General features: G+C 40.4%; 1 protein-coding gene across 2 annotated transcripts; it reads right to left on the bottom strand.

Moving 5' to 3' along the window:
* Positions 1-8,075: 8,075 nt before the first annotated feature.
* EHF (ETS homologous factor) lies at positions 8,076-20,361 on the bottom strand. 2 transcript variants are annotated; one of them, XM_035889896.1, is made up of 8 exons: positions 20,262-20,361; positions 17,552-17,797; positions 17,177-17,236; positions 14,736-14,804; positions 14,576-14,644; positions 11,648-11,707; positions 9,012-9,207; positions 8,076-8,175 (listed from the first exon to the last, which is right to left on the bottom strand). In XM_035889896.1, exons 1-8 carry the CDS (start codon positions 20,356-20,358, stop codon positions 8,076-8,078), a joined length of 897 nt encoding a protein of 298 aa, XP_035745789.1. In that variant the 5' UTR covers positions 20,359-20,361. The 2 variants fall into 2 exon arrangements, with proteins under 2 accessions (XP_035745789.1, XP_009632536.1); XM_009634241.2 differs by lacking the exon at positions 14,576-14,644.
* Positions 20,362-20,665: the final 304 nt, after the last annotated feature.

The following is a 20,665-nucleotide window of genomic DNA, read 5'->3' as shown; positions in this document are numbered from 1 at the left end:
GGAGCTTCAACAATCCTATCCATCTCCTGACCTCTCTGCAGTGCTCACAGTCATGGTTTGGGGTGCTTCTCCAAGAATATTAAAAATCTTCAGCCTACATCTGCCCAGCACATCTGAGAAATGCAGGACCCACAGCCTGGGAGATGAGGGTGTACAGTGGCACCAAACCTCTGTACACTGAATCCTACAGTCCCCAGAGGCTGCAACCTGTATAAATGCAGTGCTTCTCCTCACCCAAAGGTTGCTATAGAGCCATCCTGCAGCCTTCACTAGAGAGCTGTGAAGCACAATAATCTTCTTGCCACGCAATGCTGCAGGTCACATTATTGCCTGATTGCAAGATTCAGAAAGGAGCATTAAAAAGCAGCTCATAAGGTGTCATGTTCAGCCCCTGAACACCCTAAGTTCCAATCAGGAGGCTTTCAGAGAATCTTCGTGTTATGATGGTCTCATCACTGCTCTTAGAGGAGAGAGGGGGAGACTCTTCTGCAAAATTCACGAGATGTGTCACTGATACTGAAATCATTGCTTAAAAAGGCATTCAGTCCTCACTGCAATACTCTCAGCCTGAAATGAGGAAAACCTAGTGCATATCATATACTTACATAAAAATTTGGGATCAGTCAAGAAGCATCTGCCAATGGAAATAAAGTGATTTTCACAATAAGTGTTATTTGCAATAAATAGTCCACCTGCTAATCTCATTTTGTGATCTGATTGACTTAATAAATCTCCTGAGCTAAATCACTAGAAGAAGAATCTATCTCATCATCTAGAGTGGCAGATCTTTTATTGTAGACTCAGATACAAATGAAAAATCAAGTACAAGACATCCATACAATGTGTAACACCAGTTGACAAATATTTATGAAGCATTCCTACTTCCCCAGAGCCAAGAAGTATTGTGGATGCAGATATCTTGTTTGTAAGGGCAAAAGCACGTGTTGCTCTTGAGCAGGCCTTGCAGGCCAGCTCTAGGAACAGAAACTGCCCTTCTGGCACAGCCTGTATCCCCATTCCTCAACAAGATTTGAGAGGCAAAAAAATTTGCAGACCTGAGATTTTTGTAGGTTGTGTCTAGATTTTCCCACATTTCATCTAGCATTCAAAGGAAGACTTTAGATCAAATGCTCTGCAACAAATAGGTATTAGGGGCATGCATCTGGGACGACAGTGAAATATGATGGAGGTCCTGTGGTAGAAAGGAAGGTAGGCAAGGTAGCAGCAATGATCCACCAGGATGTAAAATTCATGGGGCTAAGTTAGTTAATTTTAATGAAAAAATATAATTGCTTATGTCAGATCTGCTGTGAATTGTAACACTTTAAGCAAAATATGATTCCAACTGCCAGGTGCCATTGATTTTTACCCAGAAATTTTCATTAATAACATTCTCCTAGAAAAACCTTAAACTGGAACAAACTTTCCAGTGAGGGGCAGCTGAATGCTGAGCTACTGATGCCAATGTAGTGAGCATGGGTTTCTCATACAGTCTCAAGCTTCATGATTAGAGATGCTCACAGCTCTGTGTTTATCTTTGTAACTTCTAAAAACATGTGAGTCACAGGAGAAGTACAAAAGTGTCACAAGAACTCCTCTTGGAGCTTCCTTTGACAGTCTGTCTGCTTTTGGGGTTTATCGCTAGGTTTGAATTTACGTTATCATTGCTGAATGGTTTGCTTAACAGATTTTTAGTCAAATTGTATTAATGTAAAAGTTTCTTTAAGAGATTTATTCAAGCCAGTTCCTGTGGGAATATCCCAACCAGGGTATGTCAGCACGCATATGTTCCAAACATATGTGTCTACTTTACAGAGAAAGATACTCAACAGGTCCTGTCAGTAATTAAAGTTTCCCTGTGTCTTCACCTGCTCAGTAGGATACAGAAAATACAAAATATTTTTTAAAGGATGTCTTCACTCATTAAATCAGATTCATTGCTGGTGCCACAACTATAATGTAAAAGGCAGAAACAAAATGATAAAAGAAAGGAAGGTAACTACATAAACTTTTCTCAAAAGTTAAAAATAAAATGGCAAAAAAAAAATCTCCGGATTTATTTTGTGTTGGTTATTTTCCCGATATGCTGGAGATCTGTTTGGTTTTCAGTAACAAAATCTTCCAATGAGCTTTTGAACATGAAAATATTCTTGTAAAATATGTCTTGGTGGTAGGCTTTTCCTGCAGAAACAATACAGAGTTACTTAAATGAAAATGTTTCAAATTTCTCACAAAAATAATCAGCCCTTTTAAACCAGATTGAAGTTAACAGTCTCACCTCGAGAAAAATAATACTACATGTATAGTAACTGATAGGGGCAGATGCATTAGAACCTCAGTTGTAGAAAAAGGAACATTTGCAAGCTTATAAATAATTTTGGTTTTCCTTTTCATTTCAGTGACATCACACATTTAGACTAAATTTGTCCCCAACCTCACACAAAGCACCTTGTTCCCAGGAACAATACAAATGCTGAATAAGAAACCAAAAAACTTAGGAAGAAGCAGCAATGCCTGCTACAGCATTGCAGATCACACACCTCCCTCTTCATTTCCTGTGTTGAGACTGGATCTTATTGCTGAAAATTCAAAATGAGATGAAAGCAAAATATCACACTGTTCTGAAAACAGAGGAGGGGAATTCTTCAGCAGAAACAGTGCTTCAGCCATTTTGTTTTCATAATTATTTTTTTAGGCTCACAAGATTATGCAGTGCACATAGGCATATTGTGCTAAAGTCTTGTTCTCCTTACAGTTATAATACTTAGTGTAAACACTAATTTATGTTTAATTTTTGCAACCAGCCTCTGATGGAAAGACTATAAATAGACTGACTTGGATGCCATCAACTTTTTTTGTGCATACAGCCTTTGTACTTCCACACAGAAATATTCAGTGCAGTAAGACCTGAACACCTACTTGGTCTCCTTCTCCTGCTTTTTTTTTTTTTTTCTTGCCCTATTATTTTCTCTAACATTTCCATGTGTTGAAACAGAGTCAGGTGACTGAAGGAGCTAAATATCTGGGGAAAGGAAGCAAGAGTTGTTGTCGGCAAAGCTCCATCAGCAAGGGAGCAAATTCTGAAAACCCAGATAGATAATCTATCTTTCAAATTATTATAATTGTCCAACTTACACTTCTTGGAAGCTATTAGTATTGGTAACTCAATTGCTCATCTTTCTGCAGTAACAGATTTCACTTACCTGAAGCAATTCTCACTCGTCCTTGATGCAGAAATGCTCACAAATTTGTATCAGGTTTAGATGTAGCTTGCTAGACTTTGTTTACAGTATTCCTCTTACTTATTCTCAATTTACACAGGATTTGCAAACTCTGAATTTTTCCTTGAGTTTTTATTTCATATGGCCTTAGAACACAGCTGAAAACCTGAAGTTTTACTTGATTTTAAGTAACAACCAAAGAAGAGTTTTGTGTTTTTTTAAGTGTGCATTTATTTGCATGTTTCCAAACAATATTCTCATTTGTCTTTGTCTCAAATATTGGCCTCAGCTTGCTTGAAACAAAAGGCCTGACCATTTACTGGAAAAACAGCTGTGTGCTTATTTAAAATTCAGTCTGAACTTGCTTGAAATCTGGTTCCAATTCCTTTTGAAACCTGGCTTGGGTTCTCAAACTGTGACAACCGTTTCTGGGTGCTGGCATGGTTTTCCATGCTAAACATGGGGTTTGTACCTGTGTTTAAAATTCAAACATATTCTCCTACTTAGGTGGACATAATTTTGGAGCCCCTTAAAATTCTGAGTTCGAATATAGGCTGATTCAATACAGACTGAACACTTTTAGAGCCACCATCCCCAAACATCCATATACATAATTTCAAATGCAGTGGAATCACCTGCTTGCTTAAAATTAAGCATGTTTGCAGATTATAGAGCACGACAGTGCGATTTGTTCCATTGCAGTGAAGCTCTCAGTTTGAGATTCAAGCCCAAGTCTAGACATGCTGGAACAGCGACAAGCACAGTTGTGGCAGCAGGCATGTCACACTGCACCGTCGTGGTGTCCCATGCCGCCCATCAGCTTGGGATACCCAGCAAGGCAGCAGCAGGGGCTACAGGTTGGCTCATTGCAGGTCCATGCACTGCACCCTTGCACCATACTGGTACAGCCACAGAGTGTAAATGCCATACGGGCTCACTTTGACTTTCTCCTAATTATAGGGTCTTTCACTTTTTTTCCTCAAGCTGCAGACCAAATTGTGAGAGGTGTTCCTTTGTTCATTGAGTGGTTTTGTAGCCACCACTTAGATGGAAAAATAGCATGAAGGACAGGATTTCACAGTTTTAGCTGCTCTGATTCAGTAAAGGAAATGCTCAGCGTGAGTAATTGGCATCCTTAATCAGCCTAGCCCTTGCACACACTTCAAAATACCTTGAAGTTAAATCAGTGCTGAAGTAAGACCTTTGTAAAGTTTAGCAGCCAAACAAGAAAGGCAATCTAGCTGTGTCGACATAATCAAGTATTCCAGTGAAGCCTGTGAGACATAAAACAGGTTTGGAAATCCAGTATCTTCACAATAGGTGGGCCATTCAGCATATCAGAAAATTAAGCCATTGGATTTTGTGGTAGTTACATCAGTCCTTTTGCCAATACGGAAATATTCTCCAATACTGAAAAAAATTATATTAGTTATTTTCAATCTCAAGACATAAGAAAGTGAAGATAAACATTCATCAGAAAATTCCTTTCATGAGTGTTTTATTTGAATTTATATCATATCCACAAAAATAGAAACAGTCTTTAGAACCATTTTGTGATACATAAGTCTCCAAGCTGAGATTTACAATGGCAATAGTGAAATATCTAATGTGGATTTGTTTCCGCACCTATACATTGAAGATGATGCTGTGAGAAGGAAGCAGGAATTATGCAGTGATGAAAGAAAGATGAAAATGTAACTAAACATTTTAATGTCTGTGCAGTTCACCAGCCTACATACAGTTTCTCAGGACGTTTTTAGAGTAAGTTGTGCAGAAAATACAGTTTGAGAGTGCTCATGCCAACACCTTTGACATTATGATTTGCATGTAACTATATAAATATAATATACTTTCCTATCTAGAACTTTATACATGTGAAAAATTATGGTACAATAAAAATCTATACACATGGTGCTACCAGTTCAGCACCTGCTAACTTAAAGGACGCATCTAAAAATATGATCGCTCAGCCTCTGAAATATAAAATAGAAGAGCAATCAGAAATGCTTTTTGTTTAAATAGTAATTTACACAAACATTCATCGCTTCATTTTCTCCATTTGCTTGGGTCTGGTAAAAAGACTCCCTTTGGTTGGTTGCATCTGTCCTTGGCAAGAACTGTAGTTTTAAAGAGTTCTTTGTGTTTGTCTTAGGCAAAGGTTAATATATTTGTAAAACAGAGTAAATGTTGGCTGGCTTCTGTTCCAACTTTGTGCTATTGTAATGCTGAATGACAAGTACCCAGTCTGAAAAGTTCTGCAGAGTTGGAATAGAAACTTGCACGATTTCCACGTGCTGAAAGGCATGACAGTAGAAGACTGGCATTTATACTGCACCCCAGCGTAAATCACTCTCTAGATTTATACAGTATCCTTCTAAATAAAGTTTTATCTTTAAAAACCTTTAAAAGCAGGTTTAGCTGCTGCTCAGTAACCAAGTGGTGACATATGTATATCACAAGTTCATTTTATCTCCCAAGAAGTCTGATGAGAGATCTGGTAGAAAGCAGCTTTATGAAGGTATTACAATCAGTTGCTGTAAGTTGTATGTTAACCTGAGATAAGGTACAACAGTATTGCAGATTTGTGACAGTACCACTGGTTTCAGATTTTCACCCAAGGTGTGGATTGGGGGAGGGGGGAGGGAGAAGGGTGAAGAGCAAGGAGCAAAGGGCTTCAAATAACCATGGAGCGGGGGAAGGAATGGTCTTTGGAGCAAAGTGAAAGTGCTCTCCTCGTCTGGTGGCCCAGTTCTTGTTATACGAACTACAAAGTGATCGCAAAGGAAGTGAAATGTAGCTAAATAAGGTAAAAAAAGGAAATTACTGAGTTGTGTAAAAGCAAGCAAGGCTAGCACAGTCAGACAAAAAAAAAAAAAAGAAAGAAAAGAGATAGAGAGAGGCTGAGAGAAAAAAATGCTTTGAAGTACAGAGGCTTATTATTTGATTTGTAAATAAGATGAACCTCTCTCCACCCAGGTTATGAAAAGTAAAAATTGTCATGTATGGGTAATTGATGGTGACAGCTCTGGCATACACACTGTAGGAGGTGGTGTTATTGTTTGACATGTCCTACAAGCGTAGATAACAAGTTAGGCTCTTGTGTTTGCCTACAAATTGTTGCTAAGCTCATTTGATACCCTTTATATTGATACTTCTGTTGTCTCTTGGTTTCATCTCTATTTCCTTTTAAGACAAACAAAAAATGGAATATCCTATAACCTCCAGCTGCACCTTGCTGCATTTCAAACTAATATGGATTCAAATCCAGGGGACGCCTGAGGAAATGGATATCAGATGGATTTATATTCTTAATTTTCCTTTTTTTTTTTTTTTTTTTTTTTTGTCATAGACTTCTCAGCCCCTGTTCTTGTTTTCCAAATTCACCATCCCTGAAAAAGTGAGTTGGAATCAATCTTGGTTTCACCTCTCTTAACATCACCAAGAAAATCCTGTTTCTCAGCTCCCACATCTCACGTACTCAGTGACCTGGTGAAGTGCTGCCTCCTCTAGTTTTTATTTCCCCATGTTCTGCATGTGCTTGGTGCCAGCAGGAAGCATTTCTGATGTGGAGAAATAAAAAGCTGCCAATGAATGTTCAGTCTCCACATAGCACTGCTAAGAGATGAGCCCAAAATACTGGCCCAGGTCTGAAAGTCCCCAAAATCTCAGCGTCTTTACATTCATGGTTTTTTCTCCAACTAGGAATCCCAAGCACAGTTGACAAATACAAATAAAATATACAGTTAGACTTGAGAGAAGCAAAGGGAACTATTTGACACACAACGAAGCTTTGCATTCCTCAAATGTTTTTTGAAAGTATCTGTCCAATTGAAACTTGACCTGCCAGGAGAACCATACCACTTGAAGGAACTGGGGAGACTGTCTCTCATATTGTGGGATTAATATATGTTCTGCTTGCCCTCCTCACTGCTTCACATGGCATGGATTTCAATGCTTTAATTAGGAATATAAGAGAGTGGAAGGAGTATTAATATTTCTACTTGGAAAATGGTGCCTTTTAGTAAGTCTGCCCAGTCAGAAAACAATCATCTTCCTTCAATAGCTTTTGGTCCCTGAGATTGATTCTCTTCCTGCAGTTCACCTCAAAGATGTTAGTTAAAAACAAATAGCCCTTTTCCTGGGATGAGCTGAATGCCCTTTGGAGATTAGGGAGAATACTCAGTACCACGTAAAGTCAGGTCCTAAACTTCAGTCTACAAAAGAAGGTCCCAGTCATGGAGGTAGTATGGGCTCTTCCAAATAAACGCTGACAGACACCTTGCAGAGCTCTTTGTGGCTGGGATAAGATAACTGAAGAGGAGCCCACCATCTGACTTAACAAAAGCAACTGGAAGCCAGCAAAGTGTTAAAACACTCAGAAATCAGAGGAGGGAAGGAACAAGTGATATTGGCCAAAGAAATCTATAAACCAGATGACTATGGAAGAAGACTACTTGGCTCAGAGATGCTTTACTGTTTCCTCCATCTATAGTTGCCTTCCAAAGTAGATTATCATACTCCCTAAATGCCCTAGTATTTCACTCCTTCCCTTTCTTTACATGACTCATAAATCACATTATGCCTGTATGATTTAAAAAAAAAGAGAAAAACTTCACAAGAAGGGAAAAATAATCATAATTCTATAATGTTATCTTATATCACAGAAAACTGTGTACATTTTTTCCCCATACAGGACATACTTCAAATAAAATAATTTTAACACCAATAATGATAAAGTTCCTTCTTCCCGACAGAAGTAGAATTGGTTTTTCACCCCGGTTTGGTACATAAATATAAGAAAATAGTCTTTGAATATTTACATCCAGGTGTTTTAAATGTTATTTCTTGACATATTTAATTCTCATTTTCTCTCCAGCCACGGGCATTCTTTCCAAATTTATATACTAATCTCCGACCATCCACACGCTCCAGGATTTCTCTTTTATAATAGTATCTGTTAAAATAAAAACATAGAAAAAGATTTAAGATTAAATTCACCTACAGTCCTAAAAGGCCACTGCCACCTAGGCAATCCCTCGGCTAGCTGAAAAGTCTTTATGTCTATTGAAAGATATATAATACCTAAGATTATTATAACTGAAAGACAGAGAAGAAAAAAATGATGCCTTCTTTTTACTTTATATTACTTATCTTCTGAGTTTGAATTTCACCATATTTCAGGTCATAGCATATTGCCATATTTATCACACTCTTGTGAGATTTCATGGTGTTTTTTTTCAGATAAACCAGGATCTGAAATCAGACCAGGAAAGAATCTCAGCTTCCAATTAAAAATACATTTTGAACTTTCATAGATTATGGAAAAATGCTCAAAATGTTAAAGCAAAGAGCAAAGAAAATCCTCGCATAGAATTTGTAAGCCTATTTAATATAATGTGTGGGAGATATGTCTAGTTTCTGAACACTGATGGAAATAACAAGGTCTCTGGCCATTACTGGGCACTTCCCACTTCAGTAGCACATGAACTTTCAGTTTACTACAACCATGTTTCCTTCATACATCAGTTGTTTGGGTGGACAGCAACAGATTGTATATTATATATATATAACACATATATATATGTTATATATTATAGTGCACAGGAACAGGAGGAGAAAGAAAAGACAAAGAAGAACATAATGTTAAAATCTCAAAATTAGTGGGAAAGACTCAGCTGTCAAAGAAAGAAAGTGGTTCCGCTGACAATTCATTTTTAAAAGTCAACCAGATTCTCCATTCAGGAGGTCTTTTTATGTGCCCCAGTCTTCTACAGCAACATCTCAGCTCACCTCATAGCCCGGCTGAGTTTCTCGTAAGTCATGCTGCTGTTGTTTTTCTTCTTTCCCCAGAGCTGAGCCACAGCTTCGGATTTTAAAAATCTGAAGACACCTTCTGACCGGTCTTCCCACTTGATTAATCCTGGGTTTTTCTCAGGATTGAGAAGAATATCTCGAATAAATTCCCAAAGATGAGTTCCTCGAGGGTCTGAAAGAGGAAAGGGGGAAGGAGGAAGGAGTGTCTAAAGAGCTCTCCAGTCTATGCTTGCCATTTTTACATCATGTTCTTACAGTGTGTCATCTACCAATGTCCCACTTGGTAGGGACAGGCCATACTTGCTGGAGTGCAGGACCCCCTCCTCAGAGATACAGAAGCAAAAAATGCTGACAGCCTTTACACTGAGGCTGGAGGTGAATGTCAGCCTTTGGCAGTCTGAGCCCCGTGGCAGGCAGGGGAATCAGAGTCCAAAGCACCCACTGCTTCCTTCTGCCTCTGGCCCTGTTTCTCCCCTGAAGATAACATGTTTCAGTCTTCCCCTCATCTCATTTGCCCATTTTTCCTGATATTCTTCTACAGCATGACTTGTAACCTGATATTTTTGTGTGGTATGTGAAACAGCCAAGATACTTATGAAGCAGGCACTGAATTTCCATGCATTTAAAAGACAGACAGAAGGCAAAGGAGGTGAAACGCCATTCCTCATCAGTGAGTATTTGATCTCAGGTCTCTAACGTAGACTTAAAGAAGAAGATGTAGAGTGGATAGAGGGATAGTGACAAAACTGGCTAGCCAAAATCGTATGTAAAAAGGGTATAAAATGTTTGACCGTGATATCAGAAAAGGCAAAACCAGATCTCTAAGGTCAACAGGTAGAACTCCCAGTTTAAGCACAAATCCATCCCACAGTTACTGTAGAGATAGCACCGGAAAGCCCAGGTCAAAAAGAAAAAAAGATTAAATAAATCCAACAAGTCAGATGGAGTAGTTTATGAATGAGGAATAACAAACACAGTGACAAGGTGGGCCAGAAAGACAGCAATCCTTTGGTCTGACTTCAAAAGGATGCAAGGGTTTAGACGAAATTAAGAAGGAAACAAGCTAAAGATGTGGAGGCAAGTAGAAAATGGTATACAGTGCAGCATGAGTAGAAGCAGATTTCAGTCAACTAATCCAATATTTTTCTTTGTTATTATAATTGTTTTCTAGAATGAACAAAATGTGGTGGACCTAGTCTATCTGGACATCAGTAACATACTCAGTAGATCATGATACAGAGTAGTACTGAAGAAACTGGTAATGTAGGGGATTAGCCCAGCTTGGTGAGGTGGCCTTTTCTATTTGCCAAGGCTGTGACTGCGTTCTTAGAATCATATAATAGTTGGAAGGGACCCATAAGGGTCATCAAGTCCTACCTGCTCCTTGCAGCACTACCTAAAACTAAATCATATAACTAAGAGCTTTGTCCAGACACTCCTTGAACTCTGACAGGCTTGGTGCTTCCCTGGGGACCCTGTTCCAGTGTCTGACCACCCTCTCAGTGAAGAACCTTTTCCTAATGCCTGATCTGAACTTCCTCTGACTCATTGCATTTCCTTGTGTCCTGTCGCTGGTCACCGGAGAGAGGAGATCAGCACCTTTCCCTCCGCTGCCCTCCCTGAGGAAGTTGTAGACCACAATGAGGTCACCCCTCAGCCTTCTCTTCTCTAAGCTGAACAAACCAAGTGACCTCAGTTTTTCACAGGTCTGTCTTCAGACCAGTCCTATCTAATAATTTCATTAGCAACCTTGATATACATGCAAAAAAAAGAAACAAAGTATCTGTGTGCAGCTAAAAAGTTCAGGAATTCTGGCTGGGCAAAGTCACAGGCAGGGTAAGAAGAGGAGTCAGGAAGAGACAGATAAACTGGAGACCATATTGAAACAGGATGAAATCAAATGCTACACAATGCAGTGAATGACCAGTATGAAGGTTTTCTATTAAAAATAGGGAATGACACAGAATGCAGAAGACACACACAAGATATTTTCAGCATAAAAATCTCAGTAAAGTACATTAACAGAACTATGTCCAGAAACCACAATTATGGTAACCTGTCTTCAGAGTCAGGTTGAATCAAAACTAGCAGAAAAATCAGATGAGGGGAGTGGAAAGACTGTCATATCAGAGAAGAAGAAGGTGGCATGATTGAGAGGCAGGTGCTTGCTCGTGATGCCGTGTGTGAGAAGTTGTGCAAGGAGATAGATGCTGAGTGGGGTTTCTGGTGCACGCTGTACTCAGCAGTCACGGGCACGAGCATGGCCATGCCCACACAGAGATATTCCTGATTAAACCTGGGCTTCCTTCATCATTCCTGTACTCCAGTCCGCCAGCCCAGCTCAACACAGGGCAGAGGCAACTGGTTTCTGGTTGCTTCCCCACAAGCCCTCATTGATAGAAACAATTTTAAATGTATAACAATACTGAGTCAAAAATAACATAAGCAAACAGTACTAAAACCAGTCAGGTCCTTGGAGGATTCAATCACAATAATAATCTGACCAGTTTTGCTTTCAAAATGTTTCCTTTTCCCTCCTGAAGGGGATTTGATTTTAATGTGTTTCTTTTCCTTCCATCAACCAACCATTATAAACATGGATGATGACTTACTGTGCTTCTTGGTGTGAGACTTTGGGGCATGATCTTGTGATTTTTTCACATCTGAAGAATCTGCAGAGAAGGAAAATGAAGCCTATTTGTAAATTTGATTAAAGGCTTTCCATCGACTAGCAGGTTGAAAGACATAAAACCACAAAAAAGAATTAATATCTCTTTTAAAGATAATCACTTTTCAGAAGGTGATCTACGTGAGGAGGAAGGGGGGAGAGTTTTGTTTTCTGTACTATATGTTAATCAGCACACTTCACAAAGAGACCATTGATGAATAAAGAATGAATGCAGAGGTAAACATTTGGCTTTTGAAAGCTAAATTTGATTAACAAATACCTCACCTCATCTTATGTGTGTGTGAGAGAAAAATAAGACGATCACGTCTATAAAAGGAATCCTGAATTGTTCCCATTATGTCTTAGTCTTTGCATAAGCATGTATCTTTGGGGGCTTATTTGTTTCTGAAGAGATGATCTAATGTGAAATGTATGTGCCGGCACCAATGCACAGAACACCTACCTGACTAAAACATAATGAACTGGCAAAGCATTGTTGTTTGGGGTGGGGGGAATGGGGCTGAGCTTGTAGGAGTTCTTGGCAGCTGGATGTGCTTATACTGTTCTGTGGCTCAGAGCCATAGAAACAAGCCATTTCTCATTGATGGCACTTTATCACTTGCAGCCAGCTAAAGGAGAAATAGGGTTTCTGGCACAACCATTTCTTCAGAAATGAAGAAAAAGAAAGGTTCTGTCTGCTCCTGACTGTAACCTACCTCGCAATTTGCACATTCAACCCTCCTTTTCAGCATACTTCGTGCCTGAATTCCATGAAGCAAAGCTTAAGGTCCCACGCACGTTTTCCCAGCTTCTATGAATGCACGATTATCATACTTCTCATGGAAAATGGGCATTTGCATGGGAAAATGACTCACAGGAAATATTCATTTGCATACAAACTTGTCAGATTTGCACAAGCAACTGCAATAACTGCATGCGAAAAGGTAGATGCAAAGCTATTCACACACTTGCTTTATTTACACATAACTGGAAACAGAAACTGAACAGGTCAGTGAGGATAAACCTAACCTCCACTTTTCTTAGCCTGACATAATTATTGTCCTTGACCCCTAAGCAGCAAACGTGCTCTGAGTCACTTTGCCTTCCCACTCTCAAAGAGCAGGAGCTAGCCTGAACCTCACTCAGCTGGGGTGGGGGAAGTACAATGAAGCTTATTTCACTGCCATTCCTCAGATTATGATTCCCTTGATTTTATTAAAAGTCTGGGAACTCCAGGCGAGGACAGAAGGACCCAGTCCTTTATTTGCCCTCTTCTATAAATCCTTCTCATTTTAAAATCCCACAATTCGCTTGCAAATGTTCGTTATGCTCCACTTAGCTGGCAATTTATTCTTGGAAGTTCAGTTGCCTTCTGCCTAGCTAGTGATTTATTCTGGATTTCAGCTGTGTAAATAGCCTCCTGCTCTGCCTCCACTCCTACGTGGAGACCGGTTTCAAACATGCCATGTTAGGAGGCTGGGGCTGACAGATGAAAAGAGTTATGATGCAGTTTCAACAAAGCTGTCTTGCAAAACTTTTGACAAAAGGTTGCACAGTATTTGCATATGATTCAGGAATGAGCCATTTTTTTACGGGATATACAAATTTATTTTTTACAGGAGGCTGTGCCCTTGGCGTGCCACCCTAGCTCTAGGCTTAAGCAGTCAGCAGGTAAACACACCATGCCAGGATCTTGACAGGTCCCCAGTCCTGTCAGAGAGCTCCAAAATCCTGGTAGTCATCTTGTGAGAGTGGGTGGAGGCAGTGGAGAAAGCAAACAGAGTGTTTGGTTGGGGGTTTTTTTAAGGTTTGATGGTTTTCTTCTTCTGGTCAGGTTTTCCTCCCTTTGTTTTTTTGTATTTATTGCTGAGAGTTTTAGTTTAAAATGTACGTCTCTTGCCAAGTCCGGCTGTGCTGGGAGGCTGGGGGATACAGCAAAGGGGCAGGCACTGTGGCTGTGACTGCCATCCACGTGCAGAGACACGGGGTTGCCCACAGTGCAGAGATAGCGCCTGTACCTACAGCAGTGTGCTTTCCTTTCTAATCCTCCCGTGATTTCCACAGCTTTCTCCCTCAGGTCTGTTTGCTTAACAGCCTCCTGAGAAGAACTTGCCTTTCCTCCCCCCCTTTCTCACTCCCCTGCCACCTCTGCTCTCCTCTTTTCCTCGCTCTCTCACCTCCAGCCTTGTTGCCTGCCCCCAGGACATGGCCCCAACGTGTGTGACCAGACCGCACTTTCACTGGGCACTACAGCTCTTTCTCCTGCCCTTTAACAGGCAGATTGTATCCCTGCCTCGTGGAAGCACCACGGAGGGTGAAGAGGGGTGCAGTGCCTGCCCTGCCATCAGCTGAGGTGGGCTCCAGTAGCAAGCCCTTCTGCTGGTGCAGCTGGGCAGAGGGCTTGGTGTCTGCCCTACAGCTTCCCCCGGCCAACCCCAAAACTAGCAGCCTACTCAGTGTGAACCACTGCCTCACTAGGGAAACACGGCCACTCCCAGGGAGGACCACGGCACTCATTTGCCCATACCCAGCTCATACCCATGCACAGAAAGGTGTACGTCTCATCTTTCTGACACTAACATCTTTAAAGGTCTTTTCCAACCTAGACGATTCTATGATTCTATGATCTTTCCCTTTGACTCAGTCACTTTAAAAGATATGTGGAGATTGCAGATAATTTGATCTTTGTCTTGACAGAGAGAAGCTATTGTAATAATGATAGCTAAAAGAGCTGTCAGAATCAGTATTGCTTGGTTTAAAATTAGTGGAGGCTCAGATTTGATCCTGCAACAGAAGACCACAGAGACTATTATATGTTGGTAGTTCTGGGACAAGTGACAAACAACTAACGATATAATTACAGGTTCCTTACCAGGAGGTTGGTGACTAGGTGTCGTCATGGAAATCTGAGCACGACAGAATGTTTTACTGTCCAATAGCTCTGGGAACGAAAAAGAAGACGTTTATAGTAATAGCCTCAGACAACCATAAAACCATCTCAGAAATGCGTGAAGTATCGTGATGTTAGTTACCTACTGTGCTACCATAGCCACTGTCATACAGGTAATTCTCTTCTTTCCAGGACACCATTAAAGATGGATCTGAAGGTAAAGGACCAAAAGGAAAATCAGGTCACTAAAAGAACATTTGTTAGCACAGGGGTGAATATTGAGCACTGAGGGATTAAGAAACATACACAAAAAGAGCTGTGAAGGGAATCAAGAAGATATGCGTGAAATTATTTCCTTTTACTCAAATTATGGATGGGGTTTTGCATACTCAGGCAAATGTATTTACACAAAGCACTGACTTTCAGAAATAATGTAGTAGGCTCTTCCTTTTCCTGGCTAGTATATCATTTATGCTTTCCCTTAAAGGAGGTTTTCTATGCCAGATCACCTCTAATTCTACCCAATCCAGTCCTGAATTCCCAGCCCCTGGTGATTATGACAGTGCTTTGGTGCCACAGAGATGAAAGTGTTCTCAAATATCTAGTAAAACAGGAGGATGTTTATAATGAGTATATTTTTCTATAATGGTAGAATGCTAAAGTCCCCTCTGGAGCAGAGCTTCATGTGTAAGCACATAGTGAGAAACATCAAAGCCTAATCCTAGATGAAGGGCCATTTTATTCCAGGCACATCAAGTTCCCATCCTTAACCTAAAAACTACCTTCATGATTAAAGAGGAATAATTTTTAGTGACTTTCTGGTCAGATGGAGCTATCATCTGTACATTGATCAGGAAATTATTCTCTTCACAGTGCATTTTTTAGGTCAGAAGCCTTAAAAATATCTTTTTTTTTTTTTTTTTGAATCGAGGTCAGAAAAGATGAGAAGTAAGGTTCAAATCTAGGTTGTACTCAATTTTTTTTCATGTTCATATAAATGAAATTAAAAAAACAAGAATTAATTATAGCTAAATCGTCATGTTTGGCTGAGTTACCACTTATATGACATAGGAATTTAGCAGGCATGCTAAGTAACAGCTGCATGTTTGGGCACCAAGAGCTTGTGTTTCTGCAATAGCACACACCCTTTGCTTGCTTGGACACCTGATCTGCCCAGTGTTGTCTCTGAAAACAGGCCGTACCTAGCCAGAACATGGCGGCACAGCTTGTCTTCCCGTTTTGGCCTTTTTCAGTATCCACGTTTTTGCAACTGTGACAGTCTACTGGGATGAGGCAGGCTTCCCCTCTAAACCAACAGCCCCGTACCCACTGGCTCACAAGGAGTCCTTTCCCCAGCAGCCCCAGTCTGCACCGCCTGCTCCTCCCCACGCAGAAACTAAACCCGCTCCCACTGCCCGTGGTTGGCATCATCAGAGCCCCCCCCCAGCTCCTGATTCAGCACAGCTAGGGGAATCATCAATTAGTCCTGGGCTTTCACCTGCCCAGGATGTGCAGCTGAGGTACTTTGCACTGCACTGTGTATCTCTAGTGGGAGGAGGAACTAATATTATACCAAGATCTCATAAATCAGGACTTAAATGATTACTGTAGTTTCCCATATGGCAAGCATCAAGGCTGCTGCATGCACATCACCTCTGCTACATGGGCACAGGCAAGGAGTGCATTGCAGATTGCAATGCTTGCCCAGTGCAAGGAGGTGAATGGTGTCCCTGGCTGGAGACGCTGGGGTCCTCTGAATTAGCTGAATAAACAGGCTGGCAGGATTTGGTGGAGACATCGCACGCTATGAATCTGTATTAGTTCTGCCAGGTGGTATTAAAACGTGGCTCATGAACACATCTACATACAAAAAGGCTGGTATTGGTGGGATAGAGAGTGTTTGGACATGGACAGAGGTGGTCTCGCAAATGGAACAGGAAAATAATTGTCCCTGAAGAGGAGGATTGAACTAAGCTGAAGTTCTTTTCTCAGTGAAACGAAGTCCTGGGAGGAAAGGGATCTAGCTATGAACAAACTGGGGAAAAAAAGACTGCCATGGGAAAAATGAGGATTCGATCAAACCAAAATGCTACCTGAATTTCAGTTTCATTGAAATATGTGAAGAAATTGAAAAATAACACTTTTTCTCTCAAAGTTGTTGTGTTTGGAAATTTCCTCACGTTTCAAACATTAACAGTACTTCACACAAATATATTTTAATCTTTTTTTTAAACTGAGAATACTCTGAAAATAATTGTTTTGAAATCTGATAAATGAAGCACAGAATGTAGTCCTCTACAAAACCGGACTCGCTGCACACTGCAAACTATTCCAACTCTGAACATCAGTGTAGACTGATGATACTGCAGAGATCTCCCAGGAAAAGTGGCCACATGTAAACTAAGATATAGTAGTACTGCCCGAAACTTCAAAAATTAGACATTGACTGATATTTGTGTTACTTCTTTTATTCTGCATCGTACACTTTCCATTTTATTTAATGTCATTTTGATACCTCTCTTGGAATGGGCCATTTCCCCTTTTGGCCACCATCAAAAGACACGTTACCCAACTCTTACTCACCTGTTTGCTCTGTCTTCACAATGACGTTATGAGATTGGTACATGTCACTTCCACACTGACCTGCAAGAAAACATACGGCAGGACACATGACAACAAGCACGGAAGAATCAAAGGTGTTAGCTCCATGCAGCAACTGCTACAGCTGAGCCAGAGGACTAATTCTGGAGCAGGAAACATACCCTTTCCCCCGGTCCTTCAGATTTCTGCCTTACTTCATATCTAAGCAATTTAGCAATACAGTGAATGAGGTATGAGCAGTGTAGCAAACATAGCAGACAAGATCTGCCAGGTAGGTCTCTGGGGGAACGTAACCAGCTTCTGAAGATCCCAGAATTCAGACCACTGTATGTGTGTTTCTGCCTAATATCTATTTACCATTCCATTTTAGGTGCTGAAGGTTGCTGTAAAGCAGTTGCCCTGCTGTCCCAGCTGCCTGAGTGAATTCCTGCAGGCTCATACTACACAGATGTTCCCCGTTGATATCAAACTCCTGAAAGGGTATGCAGTTGGCATCCAGTTGGTTGGTATCAAGGAGATGCTGCAGCCATTCCCAGACTTGAAACTTAGTCCAGTACTGTGGGTGTATTTCATGCCACTGGGTTCCATAGAAGCTGCTGGATACTGGAAAAGAAAATAGGTGTTTACTGTCTCTGTTAGCCCCGTGGGATTTTGCGGACAACAGGAAAGTTCTATAGCTAAACTGCATGCTTTGGAAGCCTACAGATCTACATTCTTTTCTCAGTCCTTAACAGTAACTCAGTAGCTATTGCTGGAGAAGGTATTATTTTTTTTTTGCCTCAGTTTTCCAATTAAAATTGGGAATTATTATATTACATGGCAGATTAAGTATATAGGAACTAATTTATTAATGTAGGCTAAACACACCAAAATTCTTTGATGGAAGATACCTTACAGAATTATTGTTGAAAAGGTATGTTGATCCTTGTGGGGAAAAATAATTTTAGTGATTCAGAAAATGATGGGAAAGCCTTGCAAAATTTTTATAATGTGTTGTAGAAATTTTCTTTGAATAAAGACTTGATAAGGACTGAATATGACTTGTGGGATTCAATCAAATAACAGTAAAAGCTGAGGCACTCTCATACTGCTCCACAGTAAAAGCCTATCAGTATGGCCCACAGCTTCATGACAGAACTTGCGTTCTGGTGAATGCACATTATTTCTGTAGTCAGGTAAGGCAATTTCTGAATGCAGTTATAAACCTCATTTTTAGTTACGGAAGCTGCCTAATTTTCTTGTTAGGATGTCTGAATCTTTTCTTGGCAGTCTTTTAAACTGCGCTCGGTTGTATGTCATTACACAGCAATAATTTACATGTGCAAATGAAAGAAATTGTATGTTGGAACAGGGTAATTGTATAAGAGCAAAGGCAGGACTGCTTTGGTTTGCACTCAGAGAAGGGCTGGCAAAAGGAGTTTAGTGCAATTTATTCCTTTGGAAAGGAGGACAAAGGATTATGCCAGGCAGAGACGAGAGCATGGTAAAATGCTCACAAGTGCATGAAGGGTTTAAGGATGAGAGATTGCAGAGGCGGTTGAATTATGGGAGGAGGGAAGGCTGCCATGGCGTAGCTGTACAGTAGCTCCACTCCAGGATGTGGCACCAGTCCGTTCTCAGTCTCCCCAAGAAAAAGATTACCCATACAGCTGTGAGAAATACTGATAGCAATGGATATTGCTAGAGGACCATGAGCAACATTCTACACAACCAAAGGTCTCTTCGGTTGAGATAGAGTGCACAATGCCGGTTTCCAGATAAACACAAAAAAAGCCCCACAGTTACTTAGGTTTCTTTATCAATATTGGCTAACAAGGTCTGATTCAGTAACTTAGGGAGTTTGCAAGACTGTTTCTCATCCTCCTGTTGAAAGATTTGGGGAATGAGTATGGAAATGGTTAAGAGTGTGGTATGTCAGAGAATAAAGATCTGATGGAGCTGTCAGGTATTCCCTGAAAAGGAGGTTGATATGTCTTCCCATCACTTCAGAAGGGTAAAGCAATTTCAGAGGCCACCAGACTCCTAAAGTAAATGGAGAGCCTTTAGTGAGAAGAAAGAGTAGCTAGGTAAAAGGAAGTGGTGAATGATTGTAGAGGCTGGTCTGAGCTTTCGGCTTCCTGTCCCTCTAAAACATAAATGAATCCTGAGGAGTTTCACCCTGGAAACATGAAAATACATGCCACCAGTTCCCTTCATGAAATTCTGTGCAACGTGCAGCTCAGCCAGGACTTTTTTTCCCCGTGAATCTGATACAGACAGGTCGGCACGTGCATGCTTATGTATTCCTGTTTATTTAGAGATTACACATAAAAAAGAATGAGTTTCACTGAGTGGGAACTTTCATTCTAAGTTTTGTTGCAGCATTATTTGGATTAGAAGGACAACTGCAGTATGTGTTTGTGTGCTTAGATTTTAAGGTTTACCCATTGACTGAGTGATAGAAAGATTTAAAAAATTGTATCAAACACTATATATATAGATATATGTCTATATCTATATTTTTATACTGAGAGTATATATATGAACATTTTTATATATACAGACATATAATCAGAAAACAGTAAGAAAAAAAAAGAAAATTTCTCAGATCACAAGTTACCTAGCGCCCCAATGCCAGTCTAAATTAGAAAGTTATCTAGTAATTTGAGCTGACAAAGCAAATACAGTAAAAGAGCAAAAAGACTATTTCCCCTGGAAAGCCGGAGGGGTGATTAGCATTGAAGAGTGTTGTTGGTTCAGAGAAGGCATGAGGGGTAAAGGTAAGAGAGAATGAATTCTGGACTGAGGAGAGGGAACTTTTGGCACTTTTAACACCACTAAATTCATTTTAAGAAGAAGAACCAATAAGAAAATAAACCATAAACCGGTCACATTCAGAAACTTAGTGTTGCAAGTTCAGCTTTTTACAAATAAAGTAACAAATGGAATTTTTTCCTACCAGAAGTGAAACTCCAGTGAATTAGTATTACTGAAAAAATAATACTTATGCATGCTTAAAGGTGTACTAGCCCCCTTATCCCTGCCTCCCCCCCAAAAACATGGCTCAGAGCTGCTGAATTCCTCCTACCGTTGCATGTGGAATATCCGTCTGTCCAGGAAGGCTGCTGGTGGAGTAGATTGCTGCTGGAATTGATACTCATTCTGCCAGCTCCTTCCAAAATCATGATCTGTAAGTGAATCGAACAGCTTGCTTAGTGAGCAGTGTCTAGTCCAAGAGGTAAATGGCAAAAAAAAAAAAAAAAATCCACTGAAGTGAGGAAGTCAATTCCATTTGTAGAAGATACAATTGAAATCAAGAACATGTTGCCACAACCCCTTTTCCACTGCCACAAATTCTCCTTATGATAAACACTACCATGATTGATTTGCATATGCAAGAAGCAAGTTTCTACAGCTGCCCATCCATAAATGAATAATCCGTAATCAGAAATGAAGCCGTGAAAAGACAAGGCGCCTGACAGAGCGATACAG

The sequence above is a fragment of the Egretta garzetta genome, unplaced genomic scaffold (genome assembly GCF_000687185.1).
Source record: "Egretta garzetta isolate BGI_Z169 unplaced genomic scaffold, ASM68718v1 scaffold1532, whole genome shotgun sequence".
Taxonomy (NCBI): Eukaryota; Metazoa; Chordata; class Aves; order Pelecaniformes; family Ardeidae; genus Egretta; species Egretta garzetta.
This window is presented reverse-complemented; position numbering and strand designations above follow the sequence as displayed.

Coding starts and splice junctions, on each gene's coding strand:
- EHF (XM_035889896.1), bottom strand. CDS start 20,358: ATGATTTTGGAAGGAGCTGGCAGAATGAGTATCAATTCCAGCAGCAAT. Junction 17,798..20,261: donor CGGATATTCCACATGCAACG/GTAGGAGGAATT, acceptor TTTCTTTTCCAG/TATCCAGCAGCTTCTATGGA. Junction 14,805..17,176: donor TGTGAAGACAGAGCAAACAG/GTGAGTAAGAGT, acceptor CTTTACCTTCAG/ATCCATCTTTAATGGTGTCC.